This window comes from Ovis canadensis, chromosome 14 (genome assembly GCF_042477335.2).
Source record: "Ovis canadensis isolate MfBH-ARS-UI-01 breed Bighorn chromosome 14, ARS-UI_OviCan_v2, whole genome shotgun sequence".
Lineage (NCBI taxonomy): Eukaryota > Metazoa > Chordata > Mammalia > Artiodactyla > Bovidae > Ovis > Ovis canadensis.
Genome location: NC_091258.1, coordinates 23,831,252 through 23,853,227, shown reverse-complemented (window position 1 = coordinate 23,853,227; position 21,976 = coordinate 23,831,252). Strand labels below are relative to the sequence as shown.

The window sequence follows — 21,976 nt, the reverse complement described above, 5'->3', positions numbered from 1 at the left end:
ATTTATTAATATAAGATTAGATCAAGAAACTATAGTGTAGTAAGAAGATTAAGTGGAGGAAGAGGGCTGAATAGCTTGGTTTACGCGGAAGACCAATAAAATTCCAGACAAGGAATTTGCACCATCTACGTTGGGCCACCGGCGCCCGCTTGAATATCTAAGGGTGCCTCGCCTTAAGCTCCCTTTCTCGCGGGTCTTAACAGCCAGGGCAAGTAAGTAGACCTGGCGAGCCTCTGCGCCCCAGGTGGAGATTCAGCCTGAAGTTAAAGTAAAGAGCAGAGAAAGGGAAAGAGAGAGAAGAAGAAAGAGAGAGAGAGACACGGGGGGAGCCAGAGCCCCAAGAAACCAGGCCAAGAGACTAGTTCGAGAAACTGGTCCGAGAAGCTGGCCCCTGGCCCCATCTTTTATTGTTCAGAAGGCCTTTTATACTTTTGATAAAACATGGAGATCAATGGGTAACACAAAATTATGTATCGTTCGCAACCCAGATTGTTTCCGTATATCATTTTGTATACAAAAGGTCTCAGGTGATTTACATTATCTTCTGGCCAAGAGGCTTGTTAACACTTTTTGGCTCTCTTCCTTAATGAATGTTAATTTTGTTTCCCCTGAAGTGTTTTTCTTTAATCTACATCTCCTTAAAGCATTAAAGTTACATCTCTATAGAACAAAGGTGCAGTGGGATATAACAAAGAAGGTACTTAACTCAAAGATCTAATGTTGCTAATACCAGGTCTACTACTTGCATTTCTATATACCAACTATATCTAAAAATAAAGGATATGAAAATTTAGCAGCAAGCATTGATTCAACAAATGAAACTTTTAATCAGCCCTATTTTAAAGATTTTGACTCCTCGGAAGCTCCTACATTCCTAGGATGTTTTAAGCTTCCTGTGCCTCCTGCGGTCAGGAGGCCTCAAACAATCACACACGCAGCTGTACGAGTCCTGCAGGCAGGCTAGAAAGCCATCAGAGGGTTATTTGGATTGAAACACTCTTTCAAATGCAGAAGACTAAAGACCTGAATTGACTTTTTCCAGAAAATGTCAGAAGAGTAGAAAAGCAGAGCACAAAAGCCGGCAGATTTTTGTTGGGGTACATGCTTAGGAATTTCCAGAGGGGCCCCTGAAGTTTGAGCACGCCTTGCGTATGTCAGCTTCCTTCCTCATGACCTTGTCACGGGCGGGATTCCTCACACTGGCTCCCGGCACTCAAGGACTTATTTTAGGATTTAAGATGTAACAATGCCCTTGGAGATCTCAGCATGGCTCCTGGCCCACGGTAACACCAAGTCATGAACTGCTGCGGCCACAGTTACAAGACAGGTGAGGGGGAAGTAGGAAGTGAGAGGAGCTGCCTGTTGACACATCCTGGGGGACTTGCCAAAGAGCATCAGCTGTGTCTTGTAGGGAAAACAGAGCCAGGGTGAGTTTTCTGCTGGGCAGCAGTGGTGTGTGTGTGTCTGCATGCATTTGGGTACGTGTGTGTTGGGGGTAGAGAGGTCATAAGATCTGATTTACTGGGGTTTCTTTTTTTTTTTTCATACTTTGACTAGCAATAGAACTCAGTAGTCAAAATCTTAGCAGGAACCCAAATGAACGTAGAAAGATTAGGGGGGAAGTGTTACTAAAAATAGGGGCAGAGCCCAACCCACAGGACCTGCCCCCATCCTGGGCCCTGCCCCCATCCTGGGCCCTGCCACAGTAGGAGGGTGGGGGCCTCACAAAAGCCAAATGTGCTTATTTCTTCCCAAATTCAGGTTCGGTAATTTTCCATCGGTGTCTAGAAATAGGACACTGTGAGTACTGAGACCACAGAGGTGACAAACACCACTTTCCCCTGAAACCGGCTGTTAAGCCTTTACCAGCACACCACTCTTTCCCAGCATCCCTAGGCCTTTCTAAGGGTTCACAACTCCCACTCTGCCAGAGTAGTTCTTGAAATATTTACTAAAAAGAAAAAACATCTGAGCGGTTATCACGGGCCTGGCCATGGACACACCAATTTAAGTTCTAAGTTAACGTGAGGAATAATGGCTTATACAAGGCAGTGACCCTGCAGCACCTCTGACTTGGAACATTTTTCGGAACAGATTTCATCCTGTGGAAAGGCCTGCTACGAGCATCTATTTGACAATCTGTCTTGAAGCACACCTACTTGGTATTTTCTCTGGGGGCTATTATTACAGCCCGTTCTCCTTCTGGCAACCCCAGGGTCTAGAGCAGGTGGCAGACAGCTTTTCCTCCAACAGATTGGGTAGAAAACAGCACTCGCTTTATGAGCCATATGGTCTGTTGCAGCTCAACTTGGCCATTGCAGTGTGCAAATGGCGATAGATAATACATGAATGGGTTTGGCTGTGTGCCAATAAAACAGTTATTTGCGAACACTGAAATTTGATTTTTATATAACGTTAATGTCAGAAGATAGTCTTCTTCTGATTTTTTTTTTCAATCATTTAAAATGTAAAAAAAAGTCTTGGCTTGTGAGCTGCACAAAAACAGGTGGCGAACCCAATCTGGCCTGGGAGTCAGAGTTTCCACCCCTGCTCTAGAGAGCAAAAGGGCCCTCTGGGCAGCCAGAAGTGTGTGGTATCCATCCACCCTGTCCCAGACACCTGAGCAGTGTGACCCCGAGGAGGGGAGGTGAATGGTGGCATAGAGCCACTCTCCCTCCATGACAGACATCACTCATCTATCACAGTCCTCCTCCACCATGCCTGAGCAGGCCTCCAAAACCTCTCATAGGCACAGAGCCCTCCCTGGCTGTGATAAGACTTGGCAGGTTAAGATAAAACCCACTTTCCATGAAACTGCTCCAGGGCAAACTAGGGCGGAAAGGAGGGAAGAGGACACAGAGCTACTCAAAAACAGGAAACCTACTGACTGAGCAAACTCTGAGCGCAACGTCCGAAACTGACACTGGAAAGGAGACCAGAAACTAGAGAGTGGGGAAGGGGAGGCCAGGGGGCAAAGGGCAGCAGGCCTACCTCTAGCACGGCAGGATCGAGAGCTCTGACTTTAGACCATACCCTCTGAACACTTTGCTAATTTTCAGTGCAGTGCAGTCGCTGAGTCGTGTCTGACTCTTTGCGACCCCATGAAAAGCAGCACGCAAGGCCTCCCCGTCCATCACCAATTCCCAGAGTTCACTCAGACTCACGTCCATCGAGTCAGTGATGCCATCCAGCCATCTCATCCTCGGTCGTTCCCTTCTCCTCCTGCCCCCAATCCCTCCCAGCATCAGAGTCTTTTCCAATGAGTCAACTCTGCATGAGGTGGCCAAAGTACTGGAGTTTCAGGTTCAGCATCATTCCTTCCAAAGAAATCCCAGGGTTGATCTTCTTCAGAATGGACTGGTTGGATCTCCTTGCAGTCCAAGGGACTCTCAGGAGTCTTCTCCAACACCACGTTCAAAAGCATCAATTCTTCGGCGCTCAGCCTTCTTCACAGTCCAACTCTCACATCCATACCTGAACGCAGGAAAAACCATAGCCTTGACTAGACGGACCTTAGTCGGCAAAGTAATGTCTCTGCTTTTGAATATACTATCTAGGTTGGTCATAACTTTTCTTCCAAGGAGTAAGCGTCTTTTAATTTCATGGCTGCAATCACCATCTGCAGTGATTTTGGAGCCCCCCAAAATAAGTCTGGCACTGTTTCCACTGTTTTCCCATCTATTTCCCATGAAGTGATGGGACCGGATGCCATGATCTTCCTTTTCTGAATGTTGAGCTTTAAGCCAACTTTTTCACTCTCCTCTTTCACTTTCATCAAGAGGCTTTTTAGTTCCTCTTCACTTTCTGCCATAAGGGTGGTATCATCTGCATATCTGAGGTTATTGATATTTCTCCTGGCAATGTTGATTCCAGCTTTTGCTTCTTCCAGTCCAGCATTTCTTATGATGTACTCTGCATATAAGTTAAATAAGCTGGGTGACAATATACAGCCTTGACATACTCCTTTTCCTATTTGGAACCAGTCAGTTGTTCCATGTCCAGTTCTACCTGTTGCTTCCTGACCTGCATACAGATTTCTCAAGAGGCAGGTCAGGTGGTCTGGTATTTCCATCTCTTTCAGAATTTTCCACAGTTTACTGTGATCCACACAGTCAAAGGCTTTGGCATAGTCAATAAAGCAGAAATAGATGTTTTTCTGGAACTCTCTTGCTTTTACAACCTCCTAAAATTGTAAGGCAATGGCACTCCACTCCAGTATTCTTGCCTGGAAAATCCTATGAACAAAGGAGCCTGGTAGACTGCAGTCCATGGGGTCGCTAAGAGTTGGATGTGACTGAGCAACTTCACTTTCACTTTTCACTTTCATGCATTGGAGAAGGAAATGGCAATCCGCTCCAGTGTTCTTGCCTGGAGAATCCCAGAGATGGGGCAGCCTGGTGGGCTGCTGTCTCTGGGGTCGCACAGAGTCGGACACGACTGAAGTGACTTAGCAGCAAAGTTGTAAAGGAATGGGAGATACCTTCCATGCCTTTGGATATATGTTTTCCTTGGTGTGAAATTCCCAATCTTCTCTTTTTTTCACTTGGCAAACTCCTACCCATCCTACAAGACCCAACTTAACGTCACCTCCTCTTTGAAGCCTTCTCAGCTCTCCCATGCAAAATTAACAGCTGCCTTCACATTTCGTATTTGTTCAGGTGTCTCTCTCCTATTTCTCTGGAGTCCTCCAAAGGGAAGAAGCTGTGTCTCACTCATCTCAGTGGCCCCAGAACCTATCGCAGGGTCAAGTGTGTCATAAGATGCTCATTAAATGAACCAATGCATCTGGATGGCCAGAAGCACAGCAAAACTGCTGCTAGGAGGGACAGCTGCCTCTTCTTCCAAGAACGTTCTCCACTCTGCAGTTTTAGCCAGACTCACTAGAACTTCCTCTCATCACTGCTTGTGCTATGGGCAGTGGTTGGCTGGTCTGTTCCTTTATTCACTAAACCAACTTTTATTGAGAATCTGTAATGGCCCAGGCACTGGTTGACCCTGAAAGCTGAGAACGAAGGACACAGACTCAAAGCCAGAGCTGGAGACAGCAGGAAGGGGCAGGTGCAGGGTCCAGGGTATAATTCAGGAATAAGACCTGAATTGGGGCTGCAGCACCATGGGGATACTGTTTGGTATGCTGCCAAAGGTCAGGAGGGACAAGTCCAGGCACAGCATAGAAACGTGGCTGGGTGCACCACCAGACTACATTTCCCAGTCTCCTTTGCAGTTAGGTAGGCCATGTGACTTCATTCTGACCAATCAAGAATAGGCAAAAGTGATGACTTCACTTCCTGGTCCCTGCCTTTGAAAAATGCTCCCCTCCCACCCCGACTCCCCACAAGTCTCTATGTTCTTTCTTTCCCCATCTGCTCGTTTAACAGAATTATGGCCCACCCCTCCCAGGAACTGGAGGAAGGCTGAATAACAATAGAGCAGGAGCCTGGGACCGCAAGTCAGTGTTCGGAAGTGAGCTACCCGGGAAAGCCATTTCACCAGGAATGTGCCCGCAGACTGCAGTGTGAGCAAGAAATAAGTTATGATCCTGTTAAGCCATTAAAATGTAGGAGCTGCTTGTTACAGCTGCTAGCTTGTTCCGACTGATACAGAAACCTCTTGCTGCTGACCAAGAACCTCTGATCCCAAACCCCAATCCTCACCCAGGTGAGTAGTAAGGTATTTGAGAGACAGCTATGGGTGCACAGGATGTCTCCCTTCCACACACCCCACCCCCCTCTTCCACCCCCGCCAGGACCCCATGCAGAAACTGCTTCACCCACCAATTATGCCGAATGAGAAGAGTGTCAGTTGCTTCCCCAGCTTGTCCATGCTTTTCTGTAGAGGAGTTTTGGGCGTCTAAAGGATGAGAACAATGAGTTTGTTAGATGAGATCCGGGAGTGTCCCTCCTGCTTCTATTCTCTCTCTTTTTTTTTTTGCCTGCACTGTGTAGCTTGTGGAATCTTAGTTCCCTGACCAGGGATGGAACTCGTGCCCTCTGCAGAAGCAGCACAGAATCCCAACCACTGGACCGCCAGGGAAGACCCTGCTTGGATTTTTTTTTATATCTTAAGCTGAGTGATGATTATACAGGGACACATATATAGAAATCCATGGACTGCTACATTTCAGATCTGTGCATATCACCGTAAGTCACATCTTGACCAAAATCCTAACGAGCATTTCAAAGTAAAAAGCTTTTAAAAGTGTACTCACATTAACCATATCATCCTTGTTCCTAAGGAGTAGGCGAGGCAGGTGTCACCAGCTGAGAATCATCTCAAACCCCACCTTACAAGAAACCCAGGGCTTCCCTGCTGGTCCAATGGTTGAGAATTCTCCTGCCAATATGGGGGACATGGGTTCGATCCCTGACCCAGGAGGATCCCTCATGCAGCGAGGCAACAGGGCCCATGTGCCACAACTACTGAACCCCGGGGGCCCTAGAGCCCGTGCTCCACAACACCAACCGCAAGGAGAAGCCTGAGCACCACAACGAGAGAGTGGCTGCAGCTCGCTGCAACTAGAGAAAGCCTGCACACAGCAATGAACACCCAGTGCAGCCATAAACAAATAATCTAAAAAAGAAGAAAGAAACCCAAAGCCCCAGTCCCTTACCTCTTCAGCCTGCATCATCTTAAACACTTCTCCGAACTGGGACTTTTCTCCTGTTCCGATCACGACACCCTGCGTCCAGGAGAGAGAGGTGTGAGGTCTGAGGCTGAAGGCCCACAGGTGAGGGACACCAAGGCCCCGGGGCTCACCTGGCCCTTCCCGCACTGCACCAGGGTCCCCATGAAGACGATGTTGCTCAGGGTCGTGAGGTCACCCTCGCCTGTCAGTGGGATATCTGTCTTACTGCTTGGCTCAGCTTCTCCCGTGAAACTGGACTCGTCCACCAGGAGGTCTGTGACCTGGGGGGAGCAAAGCGAGAAGGCGTGGCACCAGCCCCCCAACCTGTGAGCTGGTTTTCAAAACCCAGGATAGTGTCTAACAACTTAATGTCACTGGTCAACAGACACCAAACAAGAGCGTGCTGAAATCAGGAAACAAGTATCACAGCGCGGCCTCTGGTGCCTCCAGAAATCAGAAAAGCTTTGAATATGAGACCCCTTTCAGAAAACATAGCAATCTCAAATCCTGTTTTAACACCCTTTTCAATTTTAATAAAACTTAAAAAAAAAACTTAGGCAATGGTTAAATTAGAATATCCCTTTCGGAGCATCCTATCTTTCCCCTAACTCCCACATCCTGCCCACCCTGGGATTCCCACACAATCCGTGTGATTTGAGTAGCACTGAGCCGGGTTACTTGGTGATAGCCTCAGGTCATGTCAACACCTGAAACACACATGCAGTCACAGATACACACACTTCCTGATGTTTCCAGGGTGACATTTCCAGAACACCTACTATGCACCAGGTCCAGTACAGAGCACTTCACAAGGCTTGTTGCTTAATCCTCACACCTTCCATGAAAGACACTATTATTTTATCCACTTTATAATATTTTTAAAACTATTTAATTAGTTAATTAATTAGGCCGCACCCATCTTAGTTGCCATACAGGGGATTTTCGATCTTCTCTGTGGTGGGCAGGACCTTTTAGCCACAGCACGTGAACTCTTAATTGCGGCATGTGGCATCTAGTTCCCTGACCAGGGATCGAACCCTGTATTGGGAGCACTGAGTCTTAGTCACTGGACCACCAGGGAAGTCCCTTATCCACTTTCCATTTGGGGAAACTGAGGCATGGGCTGATTAAGAAATCTGCTCTAATCAGCCCATTAGCGGCAGAGCAGAGGTTCGAACCAAGACAGTGGCTCCAGAGACCGCATTCTTAACCATCAAGGTCTTGCAGAAGTGACCACAGGCCCAGCAGGTATGACTCAGGAGGTGAGTCTTCCATGGCCAGAGCCATGCCAGGCACCACCAAGGATGTGCAAGGTGTCCCGGGTATACTCCACCCCTAAGAGACTGCTCACTGAAGCAAAGAAAGAGCAACTGAAAGAAGTTATCTTCCTGCAAACTCCCAAGAGAGCAGTTAGGTCGGCCTTTCTCAAATAGAAGTCTGTGAGTTCTCTATACTCCCAAGTTTTACAATTCAATACCAGTCTATAAAAATGTGCACACTTCCAGGGAACCCCAGTCCGCAAGGATGACAGGAGCCACCACTTGCCAAGTAATATCTGTCTAACCCTCCAAGTTCCTAACAGAACCCCGTGGCTCTCAATAATAATCAAACTCATTATTTGATTATTGGCCTGATGAGTTGGGCCTGATGACGGCCCCCATCCCACCCCCCTAGCCCTGCCTCCCAGCTTCCCTGGCAGCTCACAGTGTCTCCGCCCTCTGGACAACGGGATGAATGGTCTTTGTGAAGATTTTGGAAGGCGGCTGAGCTGACAGGTCCTCCTGGCCCCCTTCACCTTTCTCTCTCTCTGCTTGGGTCACTGTGTTCATGGCTGGAGCTCCACAAGCCATTTTACGGGCACTAATGGGATGCCACAGCCCAAGAGGGCAGAGAGGAGGGCTGGAAAAGCCCAGGGCCTTTCTTCCATGGTGAAGCCACCCCCAGGTTCCACCTCCAGGCTCTCATCACGTGAAATAGGAATAAACCCCTGCCTATTCAAGCCCATGTATCTATCTCAACCTACCACCACAAGCACAACTACTAACTGATCTTCATGTTTTATCTCTAGGACATTGGAGCAAAGTCACATGAGCTCACGGGCAGCTCCTAACGCACAACGAAAGAAGAAGTGCGGAAAGTGAGTCATCCAGAACCACCAGATGTTGACCCCACAGGTCCCAGGCAGCAGAAACTACCACACCTCCGTGGTTCAAAATTGGGAAAGGAGTATGTCAAGGCTGTATATTGTCACCCTGCCTAGCATGCTGCAGTCTGTGGGATTGCAAAGAGTCAGACACGACTTAGCAATTGGCAACCAGAGATTCCCTTAACCATGGCAAACAGAAATTCCCTTTCTAGTAAATGTGATCTGACTGGACATGATAATAATTAGAATAAATTGTAACTTACTTAATTTGAAGCACATAGATTTTATACCTAACTTTATGTTTGTTCCATTGAAGTTACATTGTAATAAAAATGGTAAATCAGCAGTGAAAGAGAATCCTGCCATTGCCTGAGTTTGAGAGGTGTAGTTAGGACAACCTGATGCCCTAATCAGATCTATTCCGCCTCAGAAGGTTCAGGAAACAGGAGTGTGGAGTGGTGGTGGGGGAGGATGAGCTGCAGAGGTTCTTGGAGGGTCTAGCACATGAAACAGGCCTTGAGGGATGAGCAAACACTGGTAAGAGAATCAGGCAGGTCTTTCAGGAGGGAAAAGAAGGCGAGTTGGAGAATTGCTGGTGGGTGGACTTGGTAATAATGAGTTTGATCAAAGCAATGGGAGAGATGGGGGGAGGTAAATAAAGACCTCTTCCCTCAGCACCCCAGCCACAGACTAAAAGGACAGAAGCCCAGCATGCTGAGCAGTGGAACCGGGTCATCCTCTCTGGGGACAGGCTCTCAGGAGTGGACAGAGGTGGGCACTATCCCAGGTGCTGAAACCAGTGCAAGGGTTTGTTGGAGGGGGAAGAGTGGGCTCTGCTCTCACAGGGCCTCAACTCCATCAACTCAAGAAAGTGAAAGTCGCTCAGTTGTGTCCAACTCTTTGCGACCGCATGGGCTATATTTTCCAGGCCAGAATACTGGAGTGGGTAGCCTTTCCCTTCTCCAGGAGATCTTCCCAACCCAGGGATCGAACCCAGGTCTCCCACATTGTAGGGGGATTCTTTACCAGCTGAGCCTCAAGGGAAGCCATCAACACGAGAGGGCACAAGCAAAGAGACAGAAGGTTTGGTCTACATGGGGACCCGTGTGGGGACCAGCATGACGGGAGCAGAGGATGTGTGGGAGGTGTGGCTGGAACCTAGTTGTGTTTGGCATCGGTTAAGAGATTGGGATATAACCTTGTAAAGGATGAGGAGCCATGAAAAGTCTGGAGCAGAGAAGGATAGACATGGGGAAATGCGCAAAACGATATTAGACATTAGAAGACAGGCCAGTTCCATCAGGAGGGCAAAAAACACAGGCCAAGTGAAGCACAGTAAGGCTCTCAGTGAGGGAGTAGGCGTGGACAGGAGCGCCGGACAGCAAGAAGATGGAGCAAACTGACAGCAAGTGGAACTAAGGAGACAGGTTAATCTGTCCTGGGCATTTTGCTTTGTATTTTAATCTTTGGCCACACCCGGCAACATGTGGGATCTTAGTTCTCTGTCCAGGGACTGAACCTGCACTCCCTGCACTGGAAGGCAGAGTTTTAACCACTGGACTGCCGGGGAAGTCGCTCTTTGTTCTGTTTTTAATTCTAGTCTTTACACTTGTACCAGACTACGTGAAGGCTGACTGCAGGTCCAAGAGCCCCCTGTGCCTCCATTCTGCTTTCCTAGTGGACCCACGAGGGTTAGAGACTTCTTAGGTTAACAAAATCACATTCACATAATTGTGATTTGGGGAGCTTTAGTTTTCCCAGGTATAAAATGGATGAGTCACGAGTTAGAACATCACTTTCCCACTTGTGTCTTGGGGAACCCTCCTTCACAGGAAGATAATTGCTGCTCTGTGCAAAGTGGGTTCCATGGTGAAAAACAGTTTGAGGAATATGGGGGTAAACCCAGCGAACTGGTTCTCTTTACTGCAGGACTTCTCAGGGTCTTTACTATGCAAGTGGATGCTGATACTCTCCACGTGGGGGCTGCAGTGTATGGACCACCCTGTGGGGCAAGTGTTGGGAGACACTGGGCTAGAAGGTCACTACATCTCCTCTTGTTCCAACAGTAACCCCTTCAAACACACTGAGGCTCACATAATTTGCTTATTTTAAGTTTGGTTTTTGCTGTTTAAAGAAAGATCAATTAGAATATAACCTGCTCACCCAGTTTTTCAATTGGGCGAGTCAACAAGACTTTTAAGTCAGGTTCCTTTTTCAAGAACTTTGGAAATCAAATTCTTGAAACAAATGGAGGATGATGCTAAATTAGAGTGCAAGAGAAACTAAGAGAATAGTTAGCATCGTTGATAGTATGCTAATGCCAACACACATTTGCTGAGTGTACTTTTCTCATGAAACATTCACGACGATGCCATGGAAAAGATGCTGCTCTGATCCCCACTTTACAGATGAGAAAACTGAGGCTCTGAGAGCTTCAGAAACTTGCCCGGGGCCCCACGGCCTAGGTCATGTCGGAGATGGATTCAGCTGCATTCTCTTCGCTCAGGCATCCAATCTCTCGTAAGGTCTGGGATGGGGCGATGGGGCAGGCTAGACTGTGAACAGTCAGAGTGCAGAGTTCAGTCTTGATCCACATGGTGTGGGGTCACTGCAGCTTCCTCCTATGGCAGGATGAGCCCCGTGAACACAGAGCCTCAGAGAAAGACCCTCTGAGGGCCTGTTGGGTTGATAAGATGGGGGCAATTTCCAGCTGGAGTGACAGCAGTGGTTGCCCAAACATGAGGATCTTTCACAGAAAGAACCCCTATTAATTAGTTCAGTTTTTCAGTCATGTCCAACTCTTTGCTACATGAACTGAAGCATGCCAGGCTTCCCTGTCCATCACCATCTCCCGAAGTTTACTCAAACTCATGTCCATTGAGTCCTCCAACTATCTCATCCTCTGTTGTCCCCTTCTCCTCCTGCCTTCAATTTTTCCCAGCATCTGAGTCTTTTCAAATGAGTCAGTTCTTTGTATCAGATGGCCAAAGTATTGGAGTTTCAGCTTCAGCATCAGTCCCTCCAATGAACACCCAGGACTGATTTCCTTCAGGATTGACTGGTTGGATCTCCTTGCAGTCCAAGGGACTCTCAAGAGTCTTCTCCAGCGCCACAGTTCAGAAGCATCAATTCTTCAGTGCTCAGCTTTCTTCACAGTCCAACTCTCACATCCATACATGACCACTGGAAAAACCATAGCTTTGACTAGATGGACCTTTGTTGGTAAAGTCATGTCTCTGCTTTTTAATATGTTGTCTAGGTTGGTCATAATTTTCCTTCCAAGGAGTAAGTGTCTTTTAATTTCATGGCTGCAGTCACCATCTGCAGTGATTTTGGAGCCCCCCAAAATGAAGTCTCTCATTGTTTCCACTGTTTCCCCATCTATTTGCCATAAAGCGATGGGACCAGATGCCATGATTTTAGTTTTCTGCTGAGTTTTAAGCCCGACTTTTTCACTCTCCTCTTTCACTTTCATCAAGAGGCTCTTCAGTTCTTCTACGCTTTCTGCCATAGGGTGGTGTCATCTGCACCCTATTAGTTGGTGACACATTAAAATGTGAGAAAACAGACCTCAGCCAGCTGATCAAGGTCAGCATCAGCAGGGATGGGTCATGGTGATGGTCGGGGAACTAAGATCCCATAAGCTGCGTGGCATGGTCAAAAAAAGAAAAAGGCTTTAAGAAATAAAGTCTGTTTTTTCCTTAAAAAGAGGAAAGAAGAGACAGATTGAAGACAGCTGGCTGGGAAACAGGAACAGTGGGGGTTAGGGGACTGGGAAGGGGTGAGGATGTAGGTGGGGAGGTGGGTATGGGTTTGGATATGCTGGAATGGAGGTGGCTATCTGTCCATCTATCTCCTGCCAAGGGCCAAGCCTTCTTCTGGACCCTGGGAATCCAGTAATGACCAAGACAGACAAACTCCCTGCCTTTGTGGAGGGACCTTTGCCAATAAAGGTCTGTCTAGTCAAGGCTCTGGTTTTTCCAGTGGTCATGTATGGATGTGAGATTTGGATTATAAAGAAAGCTGAGCGCCGAAGAATTGATGCTTTTGAACTGTGGTGTTGGAGAAGACTCTTGAGAGTCCTTTGGAATGCAAGGAGATCCAACCAGTCCATTCTGAAGGAAATCAGTCCTGAATGTCCATTGGAAGGACTGATGTCAAAGCTGAAACTCCAATACTTTGGCCACCTGAGGCGAAGAGCTGACTCATTTGAAAAGACCCTGATGCTAGGAATGATTAGGCAGGAGGAGAAGGGGACGACAGAGGATGAGATGGTTGGATGGCATCACTGACTCAATGGACATGAGTTTGAGTAAACTCTGGGAGTTGGTGATGGACAGGGAGGCCTGGTGTGCTGCAGTCCATGGGGTCACAAAGAGTCAGACACGGCTGAGTGACTGAACTGAACTGAACTGAGCAATAAACAGGAAAGCCAAGTGGCACTGGAATGAACAGCAGGAATCCAGGGTTGGGGGAGGGAGGGGAGGTGATGCCTCAGGAGAGGGATCAGGGAGGCCGGTGGGGAGGGGACGGGTAGGGGCTGAGACTTCAGGAACGAGAACAGCTAAGTCCTGCTGGTGGGAAGTAGGTTCCGGATGGCAGGAACGACCCTCCTGTGTGAAGATGCATTGAGGGCAGCTGAAAGCAGCAATGCATCTGGCTTCCAAGTTAGGGCTGAGCACACGGCTTGGGTCTCCTCTGCCTAGAACAGCTGATTCACGTCCATTCCAGAAGGGCTCAAAAGGCATTGCTTCTAGGAAGCGCTCTGTGACTGCAGTAGGCCAGTCAAGTCTGTCCTGTTTGGGAAGTCCAGAATCCCCCAGGCTTTTCCCACAAGCTCCCCTGTGGTAGATGTGGTCTATCACTCCAGGCTATAAAAGCAGAGGTCTCGTCTGTTCTCACTGCCTCCTCAGCACAGCACAGGTCCTGTAGTAGTGCTCAGGAAATATTTGACTGACTGATTGATGGGGATTTGGGAGGGGTGCCCTCGGTAGGCAGGGAAGGAGGAGAGGCTTAGAGGAGGGCTTTGAGGGTGGTGGGTTGAATAGTAGCCCTCTACCCTCCAATCCCTGAAGACACCCAAGTCCTAATCCTTGGAATTTGTGAAAGTGTTGTCTTAGCAGCAAAAGAGACTGTGCAGGTGTGATTAAACAGATGGGTTTGCCATGGGGAGATTAGCTTGGAAGATCCTGGGGGCCCTTAAATGTCATTACATCCAGGGGTCAGGACTCCACGCTCCCAATGCAGGGGCCCAGGGCCGATCCCTGGTTAGTTAGCTAGATCCCACATGGCACAGCTAAAAGGTTCCTCATGCTACCACTAAGACCCGGGGCAGCCAAATTAATTAATTAAAAGAGAAAAAAGAGATCAACTGATTTTAAAAAGGGTCCTTATGAGAGGGGAATCAGAGCGGTGTCTGAGAGAAGGGAAAACAAAGACAGAAGCAGTGGTTAGAACGATTCGGGGCACAAGGCAAGAAATGTGGGCAACCCTGGAAGCTGGAAAATGCAAGGGAGCCAATCTTCCCCTGAAGCTTGGGAATGGGGAACACAGTCCTGCCAATGCCTTGATTTCCACCCAGTGAAACTGAGTTTGAGTCTGACCTCCAGACTGCAAGATAATAATACACTTGTGTTGTTTATGCCCCTCAGTTTAGTTCAGTCGCTCAATCGTGTCCGACTCTTTGTGACCCCATGAATCGCAGCACGCCAGGCCCCCCTGTCCATCACCAACTCCCAGAGTTCACTCAGACTCACATCCATTGAGTCGGTGATGCCATCCAGCCATCTCATCCTGTCATCCCCTTCTCCTCCTGCCCCCAATCCCTCCCAGCATCAGAGTCTTTTCCAATGAGTCAACTCTTCGCATGAGGTGGCCAAAGTATTGGAGCTTCAGCTTTAGCATCATTCCTTCCAAAGAAATCCCAGGGCTGATCTCCTTCAGAATGGACTGGTTGGATCTCCTTGCAGTCCAAGGGACTCTCAAGAGTCTTCTCCAACACCACAGTTCAAAAGCATCAATTCTTTGGCACTCAGCCTTCTTCACAGTCCAACTCTCACATCCATACACGACCACAGGAAAAACCATAGCCTTGACTAGATGGACCTTAGTCGGCAAAGTAATGTCTCTGCTTTTGAATATGCTATCTAGGTTGGTCATAATCTTTCTTCCAAGGAGTAAGCGTCTTTTAATTTCTTGGCTGCAATCACCATCTGCAGTGATTTTGGAGCCCCCGAAAATAAAGTCTGACACTGTTTCCACTGTTTCCCCATCTATTTCCCATGGAGTGACGGGACTGGATGCCATGACCTTCCTAAGTATGTAATAGTTTGCTCAGCAGCTCTAGACACTTGATACACTGAGGAAACCTGGAGGGAGATCAAGAGAGCCAGGAAGAAAGTCCGGAGCGCTGGCTATCGGGAAAGAGGTGGCGGAGGCTGGGGAAGCTGGTCTGGCATTTATGACTTGGCTTGGATTGTATGGTCACCAGCACAGCCTGTGTGCACCATGCATGGGACACCTGCTTTCATCATCAAAAGAAAGGACACGTTACCCAGAAGCAAAGAGCGCTCACCCTGAAGATAGGGGTGAATGCCTCCAAGCCAGGACTCCTTCCGCGATAAGGCTCTCTTCCCAGATGCCAAGGTCATGCCTCTCACTACGTGCGTGCTAATCTGTCCTTCTGGCGACCTTAAAGGAATGTACCCCTGCCATGTTTGATGGAATTTCTTTTTCTTTGTTGTGACAGGATACAAACAGAGCTGAAAACTATGCTTCTCTGGAGCAGTCTGTCCAGGCTATGGCGAGCCTGTCTCCTGGGCTACAGTCCTCAGTTTGGCTCACGTGCTCCGTTCTTATTAGCGATTATTTGCATCGACACAGGGCCTGGAGTCTGGGCTCCGGAGCCAGGTGGCCCAGGTTCAAGTCCCCTCTGCCCCACTGACTGTGTGAGCTCAGCCCTCCAGGCTTCTGTGTCCTCACTGTAAAAGGAGAGCACTGTCCTCTTAAGGTCATTGGCAGATGAAGCAAGGCGGTTTTTACACAGTGGCTAGTGCCGATCTGATTGTTACACACAGTTGACCCTTGGACAACGCAGGGGGCTGCTTCGATGCCTCGGAGCAAGGAAGCCCCTGGGCCACAACTGCTGAGCCTGTGCTCTCAAGCCCGGGAGCTGCAACTCCTGAGCCCACATGTGGCAATTCCTGAAGTCCAGACGCTCTAGAGCTCAAGAGAGCTTCCGCAACAAGAGAAGCCGCTGCTATGAGAAGACCCTGCACTGAAACCGGAGAGGAGTCCCTGCTCGGCACCACTGGAGAAAGCCCACAGGCAGCAAGGAAGACCAGCACAGCCAAACGAAAAAAATTATTAAAAAACCCCACAACTCTACTATGAGTAAACAAAGCTACCGATCTGCAAAAGGACCAGAGAGAAAATCGGCCGACTGTTGGCGGCTGGTAGCCTTGAAAAAGTCCTCGTGCTGGCAACGACCAGACACCATCTAATCTGATAGAAGCAGGGCAGGAAGAAAACCAGTTGAAGTAGGAGGGGAGTTATTTGATGTTTAAAAAATTCTTTCAAGGAACTGTTGTCGAGCCTGGTAATGACAAACAGTTAAATCAATGGCTGATATTCGGGACTCAGTCCCCACCTCGGGGGCTGTACAAGCAGGCTGATGGTCTTAGCTCAGTTCGGCATCATGAGAAATCCCTCGAGGTGGGAATGAACATTAACCCCTCTGACAGATGAGGAAGCTGAGGTGCAGAGAGGTTAAGCTACTTCCTCAAGGTCACACAGCTTCTGAAGGATAGGACGTGGCTAATGCCCAGCCCCAGGGCACTAACCACTTCAGCGCTCTGCCTTCCTGTAGTCTCCATAGTATAAATGCGTCCTGTTTATCAGCTGCCCAGTATGTGGACACCACCCTGCCCCTGTACTCCTCCACGTTGCAGGGCAGGGCCCATCCCTAGGGAGGCATGGACAATGTCAGACTGGTTTCCCCAGCTTTCTCTGCAGGTGGGGCTTGGCCACTGGACAGCGGCTCCTTGACTGGGAACCACACACCCTGGACTCGGAGGCCGGATGCTCGTGTGGGGAGAAGCAGACGGAGAGGAATTCACCCTGCTGTGGGGTACACTTGCTGTGCCCTGCCTGGGGATCTGAAAATGGGGGCAGAGGAGCTGGAAAGCCCAGGTGCCCTCTGGCCCCCGCCTCGCCTCCAAAGACAGGCTCAGGGTGCTGTAAATGCAGGTCCCGGAGGCTGGCTCCCAGTCTCTTTTGTCCCCCTCCACTCCCCACCTCTCTCCAGGCCACCCTTCCAACAGCCTGCTATTGACCCAGAGAACACGTTCTCCTTAAATAAATAAATCAGGCTGATAACTTGGGCTTAATCCTTTATCACTAAAAGCTTTGAACAATCCTTAAACCTTCTTGGCAGGGATCATAAAATAGGTTACTCCCATCAACGGATCTCTCTGAACCTGACTTCACCTTTTCTTTTTTTTTTTCTTCCTTTTCTTGAGGATTCAGGATCATCTTCAAGAGCCTCAGGGAATGTTCTGTGAGGTCGTGACACCCTGAGACCCACAAAGGCTGGGGATGAAGCCCCACACCTAATGTCCCAAACTGCGCTCTTAACAAAGGCTTGTGCTACTTTCTACGGCTGGACTGGTTGTTCTTATCCTCGAGATTAAGCAATCTGACAGCGCTTCTGTCTGCCAACAGTGTGGTTGTTTCTAGAGGCAACTTCTCCCTCATTCCTCGGCCCCACTGTAGTTCAGTTCTCTACTGCAGTGGGCTACAAGCTAGGAAAGCATATAACAAGAACGTGTTAGGCTTATACGTACACGAGAATACATGATTTATAAAACGCCATCGGAGGTGCTTTGTGCTTAAAATTAGCTTGCTCGCTAACTTGTGCGCACACATGCCTATGTCTGTGTGCATGTGTGTGCAAGAAGGAGAGAATGCCTGCCTCCGAGAAGCCAAGTGTCTGCACGGCCCCTGGACAGGGGTCTGGGCCCCTCACCTCTGTGAGACGGATGTCGGCAGGGACGCGGTCTCCGATGGAGAGAGACACGATGTCTCCAGGTACCAGGTCTCGGGCGAGCAGGTGCTGGAGCTTTCCTTCTCTTATGCTGCATTTTAAATGGGAAAAAGCAAACGCATCCATGTTGACATCTCAATTTTAGGCACTTTGATAAACTTGAGCAAAGGTTACAGAAATACGTTTTCTCTTTCCAACGTGGACAAATGCTTGTGCTTTAATGGTTTTACTATTTTTAAAATTCACATGTCCTAAAAGACTCTTGGGAAAGAGCTTGGCTCCTGGGAGAACTTGGACTTCATTTGAAAAGTGGGGTGACTACTGTTCACCCTGCTTGGAAACAAGGCGGGACCACATGGCCTCTGGAAGCTTCTGCAGGTCTAGAGAAGTGGTTCCTTAACAAAGCTGGCAGCTGGTGGTGCTTCTGTCCTTGGAGAACACAGCGCTCTGGTGTGCAGAGCCCGGCTCCAACCTCAGGGACAGCAGAACCTTGTTAAAGCCAGGAGGAGCATCTTAAATGCCCAAGAAGCCAGGGAGCAACCCCCACCCTCACCCCCCAAGGCCTGGGACCGCTCTTCACGGCTGTTTGTTGTTAGACATAGACATGCTTCTGTGTACGGGCTCCCGCTGGAACCCACGACATGCTGCTCCTTACCCATCATGGCAGAAGCCCCCTGGCTGGACCTGTGCCCCTCCCTGGGCCTCCTTCCTGTAGCAGCCAGAGAGTTCTTAAAGCACAAAATGAGATCACAACTTCCTCCTGCTCCAAACCCTCTCCAAGAACCTGGGAGTTAGACCCAGACACCCTACCTCCTGCCACGCACCCCCTTGAATACACCCAGCTCTTTCCAGTCTCAAGGTCTTTGTGGATCTTGAATGGTGGAGCAGACACTCCCCTCTTCCCTGTTAACAGAATGCAGTTATCCAGGTACCTGCCTTTCTCCCCACAGCAGAGTGCTCCAGGGGGTGGGTCCTGACAGGCTGAGACGGTCAGGGTGATCCCATCCCCTGCCCGTGACTGTCGTAGACACAGGCATGATCTACAACACTGGCCTAAGAGACAGGAGTGGTATTTGGCAGGGGCTCAAGAGAAAGGTTTTCTCCTTCTTTACACACACACATGGCCTCTTCTGTTGGACTTTTTCATCTTTATCATGTCTGGTTGTGATGTCTAGAGCTGTGGCAGCCATCCGGGGGCCATGAGGGAATCCAGTATGAGAACAAAGCCAGCAAGCTGAGATGGCAGAGTAAAGAAATACAAGGACCAGGTCCTTGGTGCCATCTTGAATTAACTAACCCCACTGGTCCCTCAACTCAGACCCCTTGCCATAAAGACAGCAGAGTTTCCTTGCAGATTGTGCAGCTAAATTTTCTGGGTTCTATAGCCAAGAGCACCCATCAGATATATGCCTACTCTTCTCTTGACTCTTCCCGTGGCTGGCCCCTGCCATTTATCAGGCCTCAACTTAAAGGTCAGCTCCACCTTAACTGTCAGAGCAGAGTAACCTGCCAGCCAGATATTCAAGATTGTTCCCACACCTCCACCAGTCACTGCATCTCCATGAGGTTCTCTTTAATTGTTGTGTGGCTTTGGCCTTCAGTCTTTTTGGCTTTAATGCACCTGCCTCATTCCAAAATCATTTCATTCCTTCACTTCATTATCTGTCTCCTCTGTTAGGAGTGTGAGAGGTCCAAAGTCCAGGGCTTTCCTGCCTCTTCACCTGGGACATCACCCTGCACACAGTGGGTGCTTTGTAAATATTTAATGAACGCACAAAGGATGGAGGTAAGCAGGAAGGGTCTGCAGGGCAGATGCTTCTCCTGACGTGGGTCTCGGGGCTCGGGGAGGGAGGCTGTGTCCCTTCACTGCTCTTTCAACTCTCCCAGGTTGCCTGCCTCTGCAGCTCTTGAAAATGAAATTGTCTTTCAGAAGCAACACCCAGGGACATCAATAATGCATACTATTCGCGTGAAAGGCCAAGACTTGATATTTAAACTTAAGATCAGCTCATCAAACCCCATAAATCATGGATGCTTCTGTCTGCTTATAGGATTACGTCACACATCACACGTCTGGGTTTCTGACACCTTGCTCATCCCATTATTAAGCCCAGACATTTTTACTGCCCCCCAAAAGAATCTTCTAGAATTGACTCATGCCTCTCATGCTTTCTCAGCATGCTCTTTTGGTCTCTACTTTGTTACTCATTATTCTCTGCCTTGTATCTCTCTCTCTCTCACACACGCATACTCTTCACTTGCTGACTCCTTGAGAGGAGGGACTTCGCACTAGGTCTTTCTATCCTCCAGCTCTATGCTCAGTTATGCCATCTGTATGCAAATATATGTTAAGGTTCTTTCTCCCAGCTTATCCTTTGGATAAAAGAGAGTTACAATCTGTTGAAATCCTTCCAAAGTACCTTGGATCATGAGATGCCAGCAGTGACTTTCTCATGAGTGGCAGTGTGTATTTGGGAAAGACACATGCCTTAGTACAACCTCAGCTGATGCCAAGAAGGGTGAGGGAGAAGACCTGGGCCTTTTCCAAAGTGGTTTCATGTTTACAAGGAGAATAACTGGTTGGGGATTGCTGACACACTAAAAAATTAAATTGAAACACACACACACACAACAGCAGGGCTACAACATTCTCACTTCAGCCTCTGCCATTTCCTTTACCAAGGGCAGCGGCCCCTGCAAACCCTCTAAGCTGAGCCATCTGTGATGGCAGCCACTAGCCTGTGAGGCTGCTTGAGTTCAACTTAAATAAAATGAAGAATTCATTTTATTCATTGGGTGAGAATTCATTGGGTGAAGAATTCATTGGGTGAAGTCCTCAACAGCCATATGTGATTAGTAACGCTGTCCTGGGCAGCGCATATGATGGAATCTTCCAGAAAGTCCCTTTGCACAGCATTGAGCTAAGCAGACAGGCCCAGGAGGTAAGGGGAGACATTCTTGTCTTTCCTTTTTAAACATCTTTGGGGAGGGTGATGTGATAACAAAATGCAAAGCAGGAATGTTCAGGTAGGAAAGGGGCTGGCGGGCAGCTGAGCAAATGGCCAGGGTTCATCACTGAGCTGTCCACCTGCTTCAGTCAGAGTTCTGAGGCCTCAGCTTATTATTAAACTCCCCCCCCACCCGCCCCCACCTCAGCTTCTTCTGAGCCTCAGGAAAAATGTCAAATGCCTTCTAGGGAAAATGCACACAATTTTGCACACTTCATCACAGGTTTCGTGGCCCACCCTCTTCCCAAAGCCCTGTCATCCACAGCCCCCAGGCTGGGCCCTCTGATTAGACACCAGTGACAGAGAGGAGGCCCAGAGAGACTGAACGACACGCCCAGGAACACACAGCAATCTGCTGGCGGGGCAGGGATCAGGCTTGCTAATCCCCGGGAAGGCACGGTTCTCCCATATCACACGACAGAGGACATAAATGTGGCCAAAGTTTTGCCAAACTCGCCGGCCCACTGACTCCTCTGATGAACCACAAAGTCCCGGGGTCGGGTGGGTGGAAGGTCTCCGACTTACCAGTTGCATTCGGGAGGAACCAGCTTTGTCAGCTCTTCCAGAGATTTCTCCGACCTGTACTCCTGGCCGGAAGCACACGAAACACTGTGTTTATGAGGGCTTGGAGGGGCTGGCCCCACCCCACCCCCCCAGAGCTCCCATCAGCCCAGGTGACCCCGCCTGGGAACTCAGGGCACATATACACACCTGGATGAAGGCGACGGTGACCACGATGAGCACAGCCTAGGGGGCAAACAGAGGGCACGTTAACACCCATTGCCAATGGGCAGGTAAGTGATCCAGGGGAGAACACTGTCTTCCAAAATATATTTCCTTTTTCCTTGCAAAATAGAGCACTGTGCAGAGATTTAGAAAACAGAGGAGCCGAAAAAGCACTCCCAATTCTGCCTCCGCAGGTTCACATTTGGGGGTTATCTTCCTAGAGTTTTTGGCATAGATACGCTTGTAACACAGAATGATACAGTATAGATATGATCATTTATATCATTTATATCTCACCAGCATTTAATAACTGGCCACCTGACATGAAGAGCCGACTCGCTGGAAAAGACCCTGATGCTGGAAAAGATTGAGGGCAGGAGAAGGGGCTGACAGAGGATGAGATGGTAAGATAGCATCACTGACTCAAT

At 48.8% G+C, this 21,976-nt stretch overlaps 1 protein-coding gene and 1 long non-coding RNA gene across 5 annotated transcripts in view; one reads left to right on the top strand and one right to left on the bottom strand.

Annotated features, from left to right (window-relative positions):
* The window catches only part of ATP2C2 (ATPase secretory pathway Ca2+ transporting 2), an 82,052-nt gene that overhangs the window by 28,832 nt on the left and 31,244 nt on the right, over positions 1–21,976 (bottom strand). For all 4 annotated transcript variants that reach the window (XM_069549645.1, XM_069549647.1, XM_069549646.1 and 1 more), the window contains exons 5-10: positions 21,534–21,569; positions 21,348–21,409; positions 17,797–17,905; positions 6,757–6,906; positions 6,611–6,679; positions 5,775–5,850 (exon numbers count right to left, since the gene is read on the bottom strand). In XM_069549645.1, the coding sequence (XP_069405746.1) occupies positions 5,775–5,850; positions 6,611–6,679; positions 6,757–6,906; positions 17,797–17,905; positions 21,348–21,409; positions 21,534–21,569 (502 nt within the window). The remainder of the gene's footprint in view (positions 1–5,774; positions 5,851–6,610; positions 6,680–6,756; positions 6,907–17,796; positions 17,906–21,347; positions 21,410–21,533; positions 21,570–21,976) is intronic.
* On the top strand, positions 5,288–9,047 carry LOC138418382 (uncharacterized). Its single transcript, XR_011248530.1, has 2 exons — positions 5,288–5,658; positions 8,694–9,047. It is a non-coding gene; the product is annotated as an uncharacterized lncRNA (long non-coding RNA).